Source organism: Pleurodeles waltl, chromosome 7 (assembly GCF_031143425.1).
Source record: "Pleurodeles waltl isolate 20211129_DDA chromosome 7, aPleWal1.hap1.20221129, whole genome shotgun sequence".
Lineage (NCBI taxonomy): Eukaryota > Metazoa > Chordata > Amphibia > Caudata > Salamandridae > Pleurodeles > Pleurodeles waltl.
In genome coordinates, this window is record NC_090446.1 from 1481548795 (window position 1) to 1481560979 (window position 12185).

A 12185-nucleotide genomic window follows, 5' to 3' on the forward strand; every position below is an offset into this window, starting at 1 on the left:
AAACGGGTGATCAGAGATCTCCTTGCATATGGGTACCATGGGTGACTGTACCAGTCTGCAAGGGTGTGGCATGAGCGTCCCATGACCCCCATGCCCCCCTCTAAGGCAGTAGTTTCAGGGGCACACAGACAGTTTGCACAGTGCTGCGCTCCAGGCCTGATGGCCTCTTTGCCTTTGTGCCCATGTCTGTAACTTTATGAGGGGCAAAAGCAAATGATGCCCTTATTTGCATTGTGCCGTGACCCCAGGCAAACGCCTGCCCCTCCTAAGGACTGCCCCTGTATGTCATTAGTGTTGGTGTGATTCATATTACAGAAGGGGCTACGTGAGCATCTGAGGTGCTTTCTGTAATACCACAATGCCATCCGCGAGCAAAAACAAATGCAAACTCTTGTTGTGCCCCTGGGGCACTAAAGATAATTTGTTCCCAGGTGTATCTGATCTAGTACAGTACATCACATTAGCAGTATTGCATCAGGTGCTACAGGGCTCATTTGGAGCACTTTGCCAGTTTCTAGAGGTTACTGTGAACACTGTTGAATGGCGCGCCAGGAGCACTCTGCCCATTTCTCAGTATGTCATCAGGAGCATGTTGTTTGGGAAAAATAGATAATTTTCATCCTCTGAAAGCATCTGAAGACTTCCAGCTTAGCTAAGGCAACCCACACACGGCCCTTAGGGAGGGATGATCTAGAGCTGCAGGATGTCCCACCCACAAGGGGCGGGACATCCTGTGGCTGAAATTTAGCATCTGAGCTATGGCAGGGGATTGTTTTTTTTTTACAGGCAGCGAGTACTTAGGCAACTCTAGGGATAGTTCCGAGGACGGAACAACAGAGGGATTTTGCTTGCCGGATGCTGAGGTGTGCTCAAGGAGCTGGGGAAGGTGCGGGCAGGGTGGAGAGCCTTAGGCCCTCCTGAGAGGGGACATGCCAGGGTCTAGGGCTTTGAAGGGCGTAAGATGCTGAGTGACAGAAGTCCACAGGCCTCTATGAGTTTCGCACTTCACAAAGCTTGGGTAGTTAAAAAAAAACTACCTAAAGTTGCCCTTCGACTGTTTCTTAAATTCGTATGCCTTTAATCTTACTATGAGAATGGCTGCTTGTACTGAAGAGCTTTGTCCCCACAAATGTTAAATTAGCAGAAGTGCCTTGAAATACACTCGACAATTTTACCAGCATCTGAGGAATGAACAATGTCTTCTGGCAGAAGGCACTTTCTTTTGGAATTATTCTCACTCCACAAATAAGGGTGAAACGTTCATAAATAGAGTGCTTATGTTCTTCATAGATTAAAGTGCATGTTTACTATGGTGGGTGCAATGTGGGCGGGATCTGTGAATCTGGGGAGGGTCCATAGATGTGGCTAAAAAGGACAAAATATTTTGCAAATATTCTGTTGCCCTTTCACCTTCAGGTAAATACATATAATGAACACACCTTCTTCTGTTAGCTTGTACCTGGTCTTCTGAGTACAGGAGACCCACCCCCATCCCTTTCAGTCGGTGGCTCTTTGAGGTCAGAATTATCCATGGAGCGGTTGTTATTCAACCAGAAGTGTGGGAACTGTTACTGTAAAATTACAAAAGTTGGGAAATGTCACTCTCAGTAGACCTCGACCTGTTCAGCCACTGATTTCCTTCAGTTCATGATGGATTATATCACGGAACATGGATCACACTGGATGAGGTATATTAGACTGTTAGAAGTTCCATTGAAGACAATGACAAGCAGCGGGCCAATAATGACTGTTATAGACCATCTGTTGTAACTTTGCAGTGCTTGTCTTTCTGATTCTCCTGGTGTAATTTAGAATATCCTTCCCTCATTGCCTATTACATGACAGCTGATACTGCCTGAGGCTTCACTGATTCATAAGGCTCTCTTAGACCCATAACCCTGTTGGTGGGCCTATAGCAATCACCTTTGCTTTATTATGAACTTTCTTGGGATGATAACTCTATTGTGATTGGTCAGCTAATGATGTACATCAGGCCCCCTATACTAGCGACCGTGACAGAAAAACTCCCTGTGAATTGTTTTCTGTGTTACAACATTGGAGAGCGTCCCGATACTTATTGTTACCAGGTCCAAAATAGGTTTGTTGTCAAAATTTTACGCTAAATTAGGGGCAGATGTACAAAGGGCTTGCATTGCCCTAATGTCATGCCAGCAAACGCAAGCCCTTAAGTGTGATTCACTAAGCCACGAAAAGCCACCTTGTATGCATGGTTTAGTAAATTCAAGGTAACACAAGACAGCGCATTTCGCTTTTTGCGTTCCTTGCAGCAGGGAGGCGTTCTATGGGTGGGGAGTGGGTATTCCCATGAAACCACCCATGGATTTTGGTGCATTCCCAGATTTACAAAGAGTTGTGAGCCTGACAGGGCATGGAAATGGCCCCCCACTCAGACCCAGGTAACAGGGATTGTTTTGTGCAGGAAGGTGTCCTTTCTTACACAAAAACAGTTGTGCTCATCACTCAGGCACGCTTACACTATAGTGCAAAGGTGCCGGCATTGGTGCCAGGCAGAACACAGTACGCCAGCGCAAGGAGGCAGCAGAAATGCACCATATCTTTGTAAATGTGCCACATTTCATGTGTCTCCCTTTCACAAAATTACGTAAAATATTCATAAATCTGCCCCCCAGTCTACAGCTTTTTTTTGTGGGAAACGGCTGCAAATTCAAAACACAAAGGGAGAATGTACAGCTGTGAATTTTGAGAAAGTAAAGATGGATTTTGTAGCTAACTTTGAACAGTCTTTAGTTTAAGCTGGCTTTGAAAATAACATCTTCATTTTTAAGATTGTTTTGACACAATTCCCTGCTCGCAGCGAGATTGGTTACTTTTACAGCTAATGTCGAAAATGGCTATTTTTGAGAAAGTGGCTACATCTTGCATGTGTTGTTGGAAATAGTGATCATGTGTTCAGGTGTTCTTGTGAGTAGGGCAGCGCGCACCTTTGGCTGCTAACTTTGACAAAAGTGGACCAAATTTCCCATCTCGAAGGTGCCACATTCTCTGGGCTGCCTGCAAATCACTGGCACTCTCTGCCAGTAACAATCTACTATATGGGGGATCGAACCGCTCTTTAATCTATTTATTTGGTTATTTTTGCTTTTTGCATTTAAAAAGGAAACAGCAGGCAACACTTCTATCAGAAATGTTCTCTATTAGGACAGATTTTAATTTTGTTACAAAAAGAGTGGTTTGGTTGAGTGAAGGTATAAAACTGGCGTGTGCATGAATGGGAGGTTCTACGTGAGCTGCTGTGTGACAGCAAACACATATGTAAACGCACTACAAAGCAAAGCAAATACAATAGTCCAGCAAATGGGCCAATGTATCCCTGCTTTAGAAATATGTACATAATTGAAATATGTTTATTTACACAATTAGGGCACTTTGTATATTTTGTGTATTTTCATGTTGTTTACAATTCCTCTAGTGCTGAGCTGGCATTGGGGGGGGAGTGTGCCAGTGGCTGGGTTCCTCTAGTGTTGTGCTGGCTTTGAGTGGGAGAGTGTGCCGGTGGCTGGGCCCCTCTAGTGTTGTGCTGGCTTTAGCATTGAGTGGGAGAGTGTGTCAGTGGCTGGGTTCCTCTAGTGTTGTGCTGGCTTTGAGTGGGAGAGCGTGCTAGTCGCTGGGTCCCTCTAATGATGGGCTGGCCTTGGCATTAATTGGAAGAGTGTGTCAGTGGCTGGGTTCCTCTAGTGTTGTGCTGGCTTTGAGTGGGAGAGCGTGCTAATGGCTGGGTCCCTCTAATGATGGGCTGGCCTTGGAATTCATCGGAAGTGTGCGCAAGTGGCTGGGTTTCTCTAGTGCTGGGCTTGCCTTGGTACTGAGTGGAAGAGTGCGCCAGTGGCTGGGCTCCTCTAGAGCTGGGCTGGCCCGAGCATTCAATGGAAGAGTGTGTCAGTGGCTGGGTTCCTCTAGTGTTCTGCTGGCTTTGAGTGGGAGAGTCTGCTAGTGGCTGGGTCCCTCTAATGATGGGCTGGCCTTGGAATTCATCGGAAGTGTGTGCAAGTGGCTGGGTTTCTCTAGTGCTGGGCTTGCCTTGGTACTGAGTGGAAGAGTGCGCCAGTGGCTGGGCTCCTCTAGAGCTGGGCTGGCCCGAGCATTCAATGGAAGAGTGTGCCAGTGGCTGGGCTCCTCTAGAGCTGGGCTGGCCTCAGCATTCAATGGAAGAGTGTGCCAGTGGCTGGGTCCCTCTAGTTTTGTGCTGGCTTTGAGTGGGAGAGTGTGCCAGTGGCTGGGTCCCTCTAGTGTTGTGCTGGCTTTGAGTGGGAGAGTGTGCCAGTGGCTGGGTCCCTCTAGTGTTGTGCTGGCTTTGAGTGGGAGAGTGTGCCAGTGGCTGGGTTCCTCTAGTGTTGTGCTGGCTTTGAGTGGGAGAGTGTGCCGGTGGCTGGGCCCCTCTAGTGTTGTGCTGGCTTTAGCATTGAGTGGGAGAGTGTGCCAGTGGCTGGGTCCCTCTAATGTTGGGGTGGCCTTCACATTAATTGGAAGAGTGTGCCAGTGCCTGGGTTCCTCTAGTGTTGGTCTGGCCCTGGCATTTAATGGAAGAGTGTGCCACTGGCTGGGTTCCTCTAGTGTTGGTCTGGCCTTGCATTGAGTAAGAGTGTGCCAGTGGCTGGGTTCCTTTAGTGTTGGTCGGACCCTGGAATTCAATGGAAGAGTGTGCCAGTGCCCGGGCCCCTCTAATGTTGGGATGACTTTTTTCATTCATTGGAAGAGTGCACCAGTGACTGGATTTCTTTAGTGTTGGTATGATCTCGGCATTTAGTGGAAGACTGTGCCACTGGCTGAGTTACTATAGTGTTGGGTTGGCTTTGGCATTGAGAGAGAGAGCATATCAGTGCCTGGATCCCTCTAATGATGGGCTGACCTTGGCATACATTGGAAGAGTGTGCAAGTGGCTGGGTTCCTCTAGTGCTGGGCTTGCCTTGGTACTGAGTGGAAGAGTGTTCCAGTGGCTGGGCTCCTCTAATGTTGGTCTGGCCCGAGCATTCAATGGAAGAGTGCGACAGTGGCTGGATCCCTCTAGTGTTGGGCTGCCTCTAGCATTCAATGGAAGAGTGTGCCAGTGGCTGGGTCCCTCTAGTGTTGGGCTCTCTTTGGCATTGAGTGGGAGATTATGCCAGTGTCTGGGTTCCTCTAGTGTTGGGCTGGCTTTGAGTGGGAGAGTGTGCCGGTGTCTGGGTTCCTCTAGTGTTGGGCTGGCTTTGGTATTCAGTGAGACAGCGTGCCAATGGCCTGGTTTAGCTAATGTTGGTCTGGCCTTCACGTTCATTGGAAGAGTGTACCATGACTGGATTTCTCTAATGTTGGTCTTGTCTTGGCATTCAGTGGCAGTGTCTACCACTGGCTGGGTTCTTCTAGTGTTGGGTTGGCTTTGGAATTCAGTGGAAGAGTGTATACTAGTGGCTGGGTCCCTCAAGTGTTGGGCTGGCCTTGGCATTCATTGGAAGAGTGTGCCAGTGGCTGTTTCCCTCTAGTGTTAGGCTGGCTTTGACATTGAATGGGAGAGTGTGTAAGTGGCTGGGTCCCTCTATTGGTAGGCTGACTTTTACATTCACTGGGCTAGTGGCTGGTTTTCTCCACTGTTGGACTGGCCTTGGCGTTCTTTGGAAGAGTGTGCCACTGGCTGGATCCCTCTAGTGCTGGGCTGGCTTTGGCATTGAGTGGGAGGGTGTGTCAGTGGCAGGGTCCTTCTAGTATTGGGATGGCCTTGGCATTCCTTTGAAGAGTGTGATAGTGACTAGGTCCCACCAGTGTTCGGCTGACCTTGGCATTCATTGGAAGAGTGTGCCAGTGGCTGGCTCCCTCTAGTGTTCAGCAGCCCTTGGCATTCATTGGAAGAGTGTGCCAGTGGCTGGGTTCTTTCCAGTGTTCGGCTAGCGTTGGCATTCATAGTGTGTCAGTGGCTGGGTCCCTCTAGTGTTGGGCTGGCTTTGGCTTTGAGTGCGAGAGTGTGCTTGTGGCTGTGTCCCTCTAGTGTTGCACTGGCTTTGGCATTAAGTGGGAGAGTGCACCAGTGACTGGGTCCCCCTAGTGTTGGGCTGGCCTCAGCATTCACTGGAAGAGTGTGCCAGTGACTGCATTCAAGAAAATAGAAAGACTGGAATCTGGAGATCCAGGCAACTTCAGTGCAGTTAAGAAGTGGCATTGACTTCTGTTTCTTTCCAACCTCTAAGACATGGCTGCCAGTCACAATAAATAAACATGACGACCTGGTGACTGAAGCCAGCCTCCTTTCTGACGAGCTAAACCCGTGAGTCAAAGGTCAGGGATGGTGAGACCCATGCCAGACATTTATGGATAGTTGAGTGTGTAAATAAGTTCTAGCTAGATGTATTGTACTTAAATGCATTTTATGTCTTGTGGCTGATGAGGGGTGATACCCCGACAGTGGTCCCAGGATGCTTGTTTCTGGAGTAGGCAGGACCTGGCCTGGCAGATGGGCTGGACTGTTCCCAGGGGGAGCAGGGTCAAGATGGATTTGCATATGGTTGGTTCAAAACTGGAATGGCATGGCGGGCAAAACAAAACATTGGATTTAAGCTGAGATCTGTGACTTAGGGTGAATTTTTGACATTGTTCAGCATTCCATCCATCATCTATTCTTTTTGCATTATGAAAATAAGGCATGGACCCAACACTCCTGGATTCCACTTAGCCATACATTTATGACAAAGATTTGCAACAGCAGGACAATGTCCCTTGTATCCTATCATGCAGATGCAGCACCACAATTACTGGGCCCTGATTCGTGCACCTTTCTAACCCCTCATACGTAAGAACTACCTCCACACCTAGGCACTGCCCACGTGCAGGTTCTGCCCTCTATCCCCGAAGAGCATCATTGCAAGTTGCATGGGAGCTCTCAGCTCCACACACCTTTCTCTGACACGGCCCCGCACAGGTGCTGCGGCAAGGTCGCTGCGACTCATCAGCGGCTATCACATGTGACAGCTTCTCTGACATCCATGTGACACCGGTCCAAATAACACCAGCTCTTTACAACCTTGCGCCTGGCCCTCCCAGGTAGTGCTGGACAAGGCAGGAGCACGTTGTGATGTTTGTATGACAAGTACAATGTTTTACAGCTTGTTATCCAACAGCTGGCATGTTTAAAGTGAGGAATAGTACAATGCAACATGGTTACTAACCTTTTGGAGTTCTCAAGTAATTCACTGCTCTCAACAGTGGCGAAATCCCTCTTGGAACAGTGTATCTCCTCGGTCTAAGCAACTGGTGGATTTAAAAAGTGATGGTTTATGTGACATGAAACATCTAGTTTCATGCTGTCTATATTTCATAGTGGTGTAGTCTTTTAAAGGATGACTATTAGTACATTGTACATGTGAGGCATACAACAGTCTGTCTGACCTAAACACAGAGCCCAAAATACTCTGCTGGCAAAGTGCTGCACCTGGATTAAGGAAAACAGCTTAAGGTGGTGTTCAGCTACGGTAATTGCATTTAAAAAGCAGTGTAACTCCGAAGCTCCTTGGCACTGGGGCAATAAACATGATGTTAAACATATTGTGGTATCATAAACCATGAGAAAATATCGAGGACCAAAATGTTGAAAAGGTTATGCTTATAAGTATAGAATTACTATTTTAACTCCACATATCATTACTACATATATATATATATATGTATATATATATACTTAACATTTCATAAGTGATGTAATATGTCATAAGCAGTGCATGGTGGTGATACACGTTATAATTAACGCAAGAAAATATAACTGATGTATTTCAGTTTTTTTGTTTTGAGATTATATATATATATATATATATATATATATATATATATATATATATATATTTATATATGGAATTTAGGTCATTCAGCACAGTACACAGTGCACATCTGGTCAATTTTCTTCACTAGTGACCTGATAATGAACACAAACTTTGACCATACGATGGACATAGTGCATATCTGTCAAGTCATCCACTTTGATGGATGCTGCCCTCGACACTGGTATTCACCCTCCTAGCAAACACAGTGCCTTCCTAGATATTAATAAAGTCACCTCCTTTTTAAGTGTTGAGCACACGCCAAAAAAGTGTTCATATGCTATTCACCTCAACGGGATTACCCTGTCACAGGCTTTGCATTACCCGCAATTGTAAGTCAGGGTGTTAACAGGTATTCGTTTGCTACTGATAAGAAGACGCCTCCTGACGTGACCTATGGATAACCAGCAGTAGTTTTGTCAAATACACTACACACGTTCTTGGGATGTGCACAACAGCCTACAACCTTAGAGCTATGCTTACAACCCCGGTGTGAGATAAACGCCCTCAAAGTATGACACCCGTACGTTGTAATTTATTCAACAATCTGTAATGCCTCTAAATCTTCAGTGAAGTTCTGGAAATAAACATCCAGGCCTTATAAGCGTCCTTGTTACACACAATCTATATAGCACTGTAGTACAACTCTTTCCACAGGCATCTACTCAGATATCCGCTGGTGAATAACCTGTTATCAACAGAAGCTTTGGCCTTACTGACAGATGTTTTCCAACAGGCTTTGGCATTAAATCGCAACCTACTTTGAAACATATCACTGCAGCCCATATCAGGTGCACTCAGCCTTTGATAAACATGAAATACTATTTGCACCCCAAACTTTATTGATTTTTAAACAGTCTACCATATAACATGCAGCATGGAAAACCACACTTGCCTTCACGGTTTACGCTATTTCCATGCGATATCCCGCACATCTTCACACAGTATCACTATGCTGTATATGACTATGGTGTTTTCGGTGATGTCATCACATGTCTTCCATTATGTCACTTAAGATGTCATCAGTGATATCATCAATTATGTCCTTTAACATGTCATTAGGGATGTAATATGTGATGTTATAAGGAGTGCATGGTGGGGTGTAAATTATTGTTAGTTTAGTAGACTATGAGAGTGTTTTAATCTCATCTCAGCACTTAGCTATAATGAGACTTTAACCTTTGGTTTTATAGGTTAATTTCTGGATTGTTAATATCAACTAAGAATTTATTTCATATGTAGCTATAATGTCACTTTAATCTTTATTTTTTCAGAACTTTTAAGGGGTTACGCACAGGGCCTGGCCCAAACCCAAGCCTTGCGCCCAAGCCCCTTCATGCCCCTAGCCCCCCCTCATGCCCCTACCCCCCCTCACTATGCCAATCCATGCACCGCAGGGTGTTAGTCATGGGTCCTGCCTTCTTTTGTAGGTGTGACAGAACCCCTTCTGCACCTGCCATGCAAGCTTCCCTTGCAAAGTTCCACAGTGCGGTGCAAGCTTCCTTGGGGAAGCTTGCAAAGTACCGCAGGACCAGGGGGCGCTGTGCCCGGCAGGACTGCTGTGGTACCTGCAACATGTTTTTTTCTTCCAATTTTCACCTCTGAGGTGGTTCCTCTGGATGCCCTCCCCCCAAATCCCCCACAAGTACCTGGGTGTCAGGTACATATATCTGAAGTTAAGTAATAACATATACTCCCCTATATATTTTCACCTTGTCGATATTTGGTTCACGAAATTTTTCTCACATTATTAAATAAAGCAACATTATTGAGGCCATATTTAGGTGGAATACCTAACGTGACGTGTACAGAAAATGTCTTGAGATGGGAGATCTGTTGTGACAGCTGAGTGACAATCTGCGTGAAGCCACAACCCCCAGAAGCCTCTGTGGGGGAGATCACATCGCCTGCAGCAAGGCTGCCGGACCTGCACGACTGCACAGGCTTGGTGCAGAAACACAGGAAATGCCTCGTGCATGGCGGAAGTGCTCCGAGGCTTCATTCCAGGACCCTAGCAGGTTTCCTGGACTTATGCCATGTTAAAAAACACTTCTAAAACTGAAGCATCTGTGAAAATCCACGACATGTTTAACATGCTGCAAGGGGGGAGGGAGGCAATGTCTTGAACAGTGGCCAAAAGAAAACGCTGTTGACATGTAGAAGTATCTAGCTTTACAGACCCTTGTAGAAGAAAAACACGTGACAAACACTGTTTACATGGAAATAGACATTTACGAGCATGACAGCATGCAGAGGTGTACCAGCCCCCCGACCCCCGCCTCCACAGGCCACTCCTTCAAGCGGCAGTCCTGACATAAGATTTCACGCTCACGCGCACAGCACCTGCACCCTTCAAAGCGCTAGACTGGGTAGGCGCGTGCCTAGCACGGGTGAAACCTGCAACGCCACCAGCAAGAGGCAGGTTCGGCATTTGCCCGCCCTGATTATTTACCACCTCAGCCCCCGAGAGTCTGCTTGCCCTCGCTGCCCCAAGCCCCGACAGCCGGTCTGGATTTTGGCGCAATGTAGCCTGGTGGGCTAGTCCATCTACTGCTGAAGGAATCTGGACCTTCACCGGCCGCAGAAGACACACCTTGGCGGGGGCGATAAACGTAAAGCGCTTTGAATATCACCGTTGTAAAATAGTGCGCTATAATAGTGATGGGGCCGAGGTCCCCGCTGTCCCGATGTGAGAACCCCGCAGAGCAGGACGTACCCCCCCACCACACAGCAGTTCCTGCCTGCACGCCCCCTCCCCCGACCCTCGCCCTACTGGCCCTTCGCCTCCAAGATGAGGGTGGGGCATCTGATGGCGGGGTGTGCTGCCCCTTGACTGTATCCTTCATGGATTAGCGACAAGCAGCCCGCCCCCAGGCGCTAGATTTCTGAGCCCACCATAGCGTTAGTTCACCCCTTCCGTACGCGGACAGCCAGAGATGTACTGTCGTGTATCGCGACGGCTTGACTTCCTATTAATTCCAACCCCCTCACCCTCAACGGGTCCCATATCCCCTTGCATCCGTCCGTGTCCGGGCAGTGATGCCCCCCAAGTCCTGCCCCGTGGCGGGCGCCAGGAAGCCTCCTCGGAGACTCGCGGCGGTTCTCGTTGCGACAAATGAATGTGATGAAAACATCCGCCTCGCTGTACAACACCCCCTCCCCGCCCCCACCCGCCATACTCAACATTTGTAAGCATGTTATGTTATGTAAGATTTGCAGCGCGCCAGCACAGCGCCGAGATATCCCGGGGCGGAAGGCGGAGGGTTTATTGGATGCATTTGTGTAAGTGCTGTGTACACACAACATCCCATCATCCCTGACCCCCACCCGGGCAGGAAACAGAACGGGGTCCCTGAGAGCCCCGTGCCTCTGAGAGCCCAGCCGGGCTGGGGCAGAGTCAGTCCAGACTGTGGCGCAGCGGAGCCCTCCCCGTCCCATCCCGGACAGCTCCGCCGGCGCAGACGGAAGTGGTACCTTGGAAGAGCAGGGCCAGCGTGATGCTGGCTGCGGCGCTCCAGCGAGGATGCAGGGACACGTCCATCTCTCCCTCGGCGGCGAATAAGAGCGGCAGAGGCTCAGGGGGGTTGGGATGCCGCGTCCGCCGCTTGCAATCCTTTAGGTCGCTCTGCACGGTAGTCCCTTATGGTTTTTCCTTCCACTCTTCTCTCAAGAGCCAGCGCGCCCGCCTCTAGCGCCGGAGGATGGATGCAGCCAGACTGCAGACGCGCGGAGGCTGCGAGGGACGGCTGGTGGGGGGCGGGGGGGATCTGGCAGGGCTGGTGCGGTGTGGTAGGGGGGATCTTCCATTCACTTCAGCGCCTGCTGCAAAACATGAGGGCAGGCTTTGACGGACCGGGCGCAGGCGATGAGTGACAGGGGGCGTCGCGCGGTGCGCTCCGCGGGACCAACTGGGACTGGAGCGCCTCGTGCACCAGGCGGAGCCTGGCATGCAGATGCTGTGTGGCAAGCTTGGGGGGGGGGGGGGGGTGCAGGCTCCAAGCAAGGGGGGCGTTCGAGGGTGGGGGCAGAGTGAGTTTGTATGCAGCCTTGATTTACGAGGAGGCCTTTGTTACTGCAGCAGTGCTGTAGATGGCAGGGGCTGTAATGGAGAGGGGAGAACACCCCCCACTTCTCCACTTTGCACCGGCTCCCCTACATGTGTGGAAAGCTAGGGATGTGCGAGGGGAGGCGGGTTTAAAGACACTGGTGCACTCTTGTCACCACCCGGACGTAGACCTTTCCAGATTATTTCTGAATTAGTCTCCAATCATGGTGTGCACTCAGCCAATGAATGGCAGCCCCTCTGAGCCCCACTCCGACACCCCTGGGTGGTCCTCACCCCTCAAGCCCACTTCAGCACCAATTCTT

At 49.0% G+C, this 12185-nt stretch overlaps 1 protein-coding gene across 2 annotated transcripts in view; it reads right to left on the reverse strand.

Annotated features, from left to right (window-relative positions):
- The window catches only part of IGLON5 (IgLON family member 5), an 862707-nt gene extending 850784 nt beyond the window's left edge, over window positions 1–11923 (reverse strand). The window contains exon 1 of one of the 2 annotated variants that reach the window (XM_069201214.1): window positions 11292–11923. In XM_069201214.1, coding sequence (XP_069057315.1) covers window positions 11292–11358 — 67 coding nt within the window. In that variant the 5' untranslated portion in view covers window positions 11359–11923. The remainder of the gene's footprint in view (window positions 1–11291) is intronic. The other variant, XM_069201213.1, reaches the window with a different exon arrangement.
- Window positions 11924–12185: the final 262 nt, after the last annotated feature.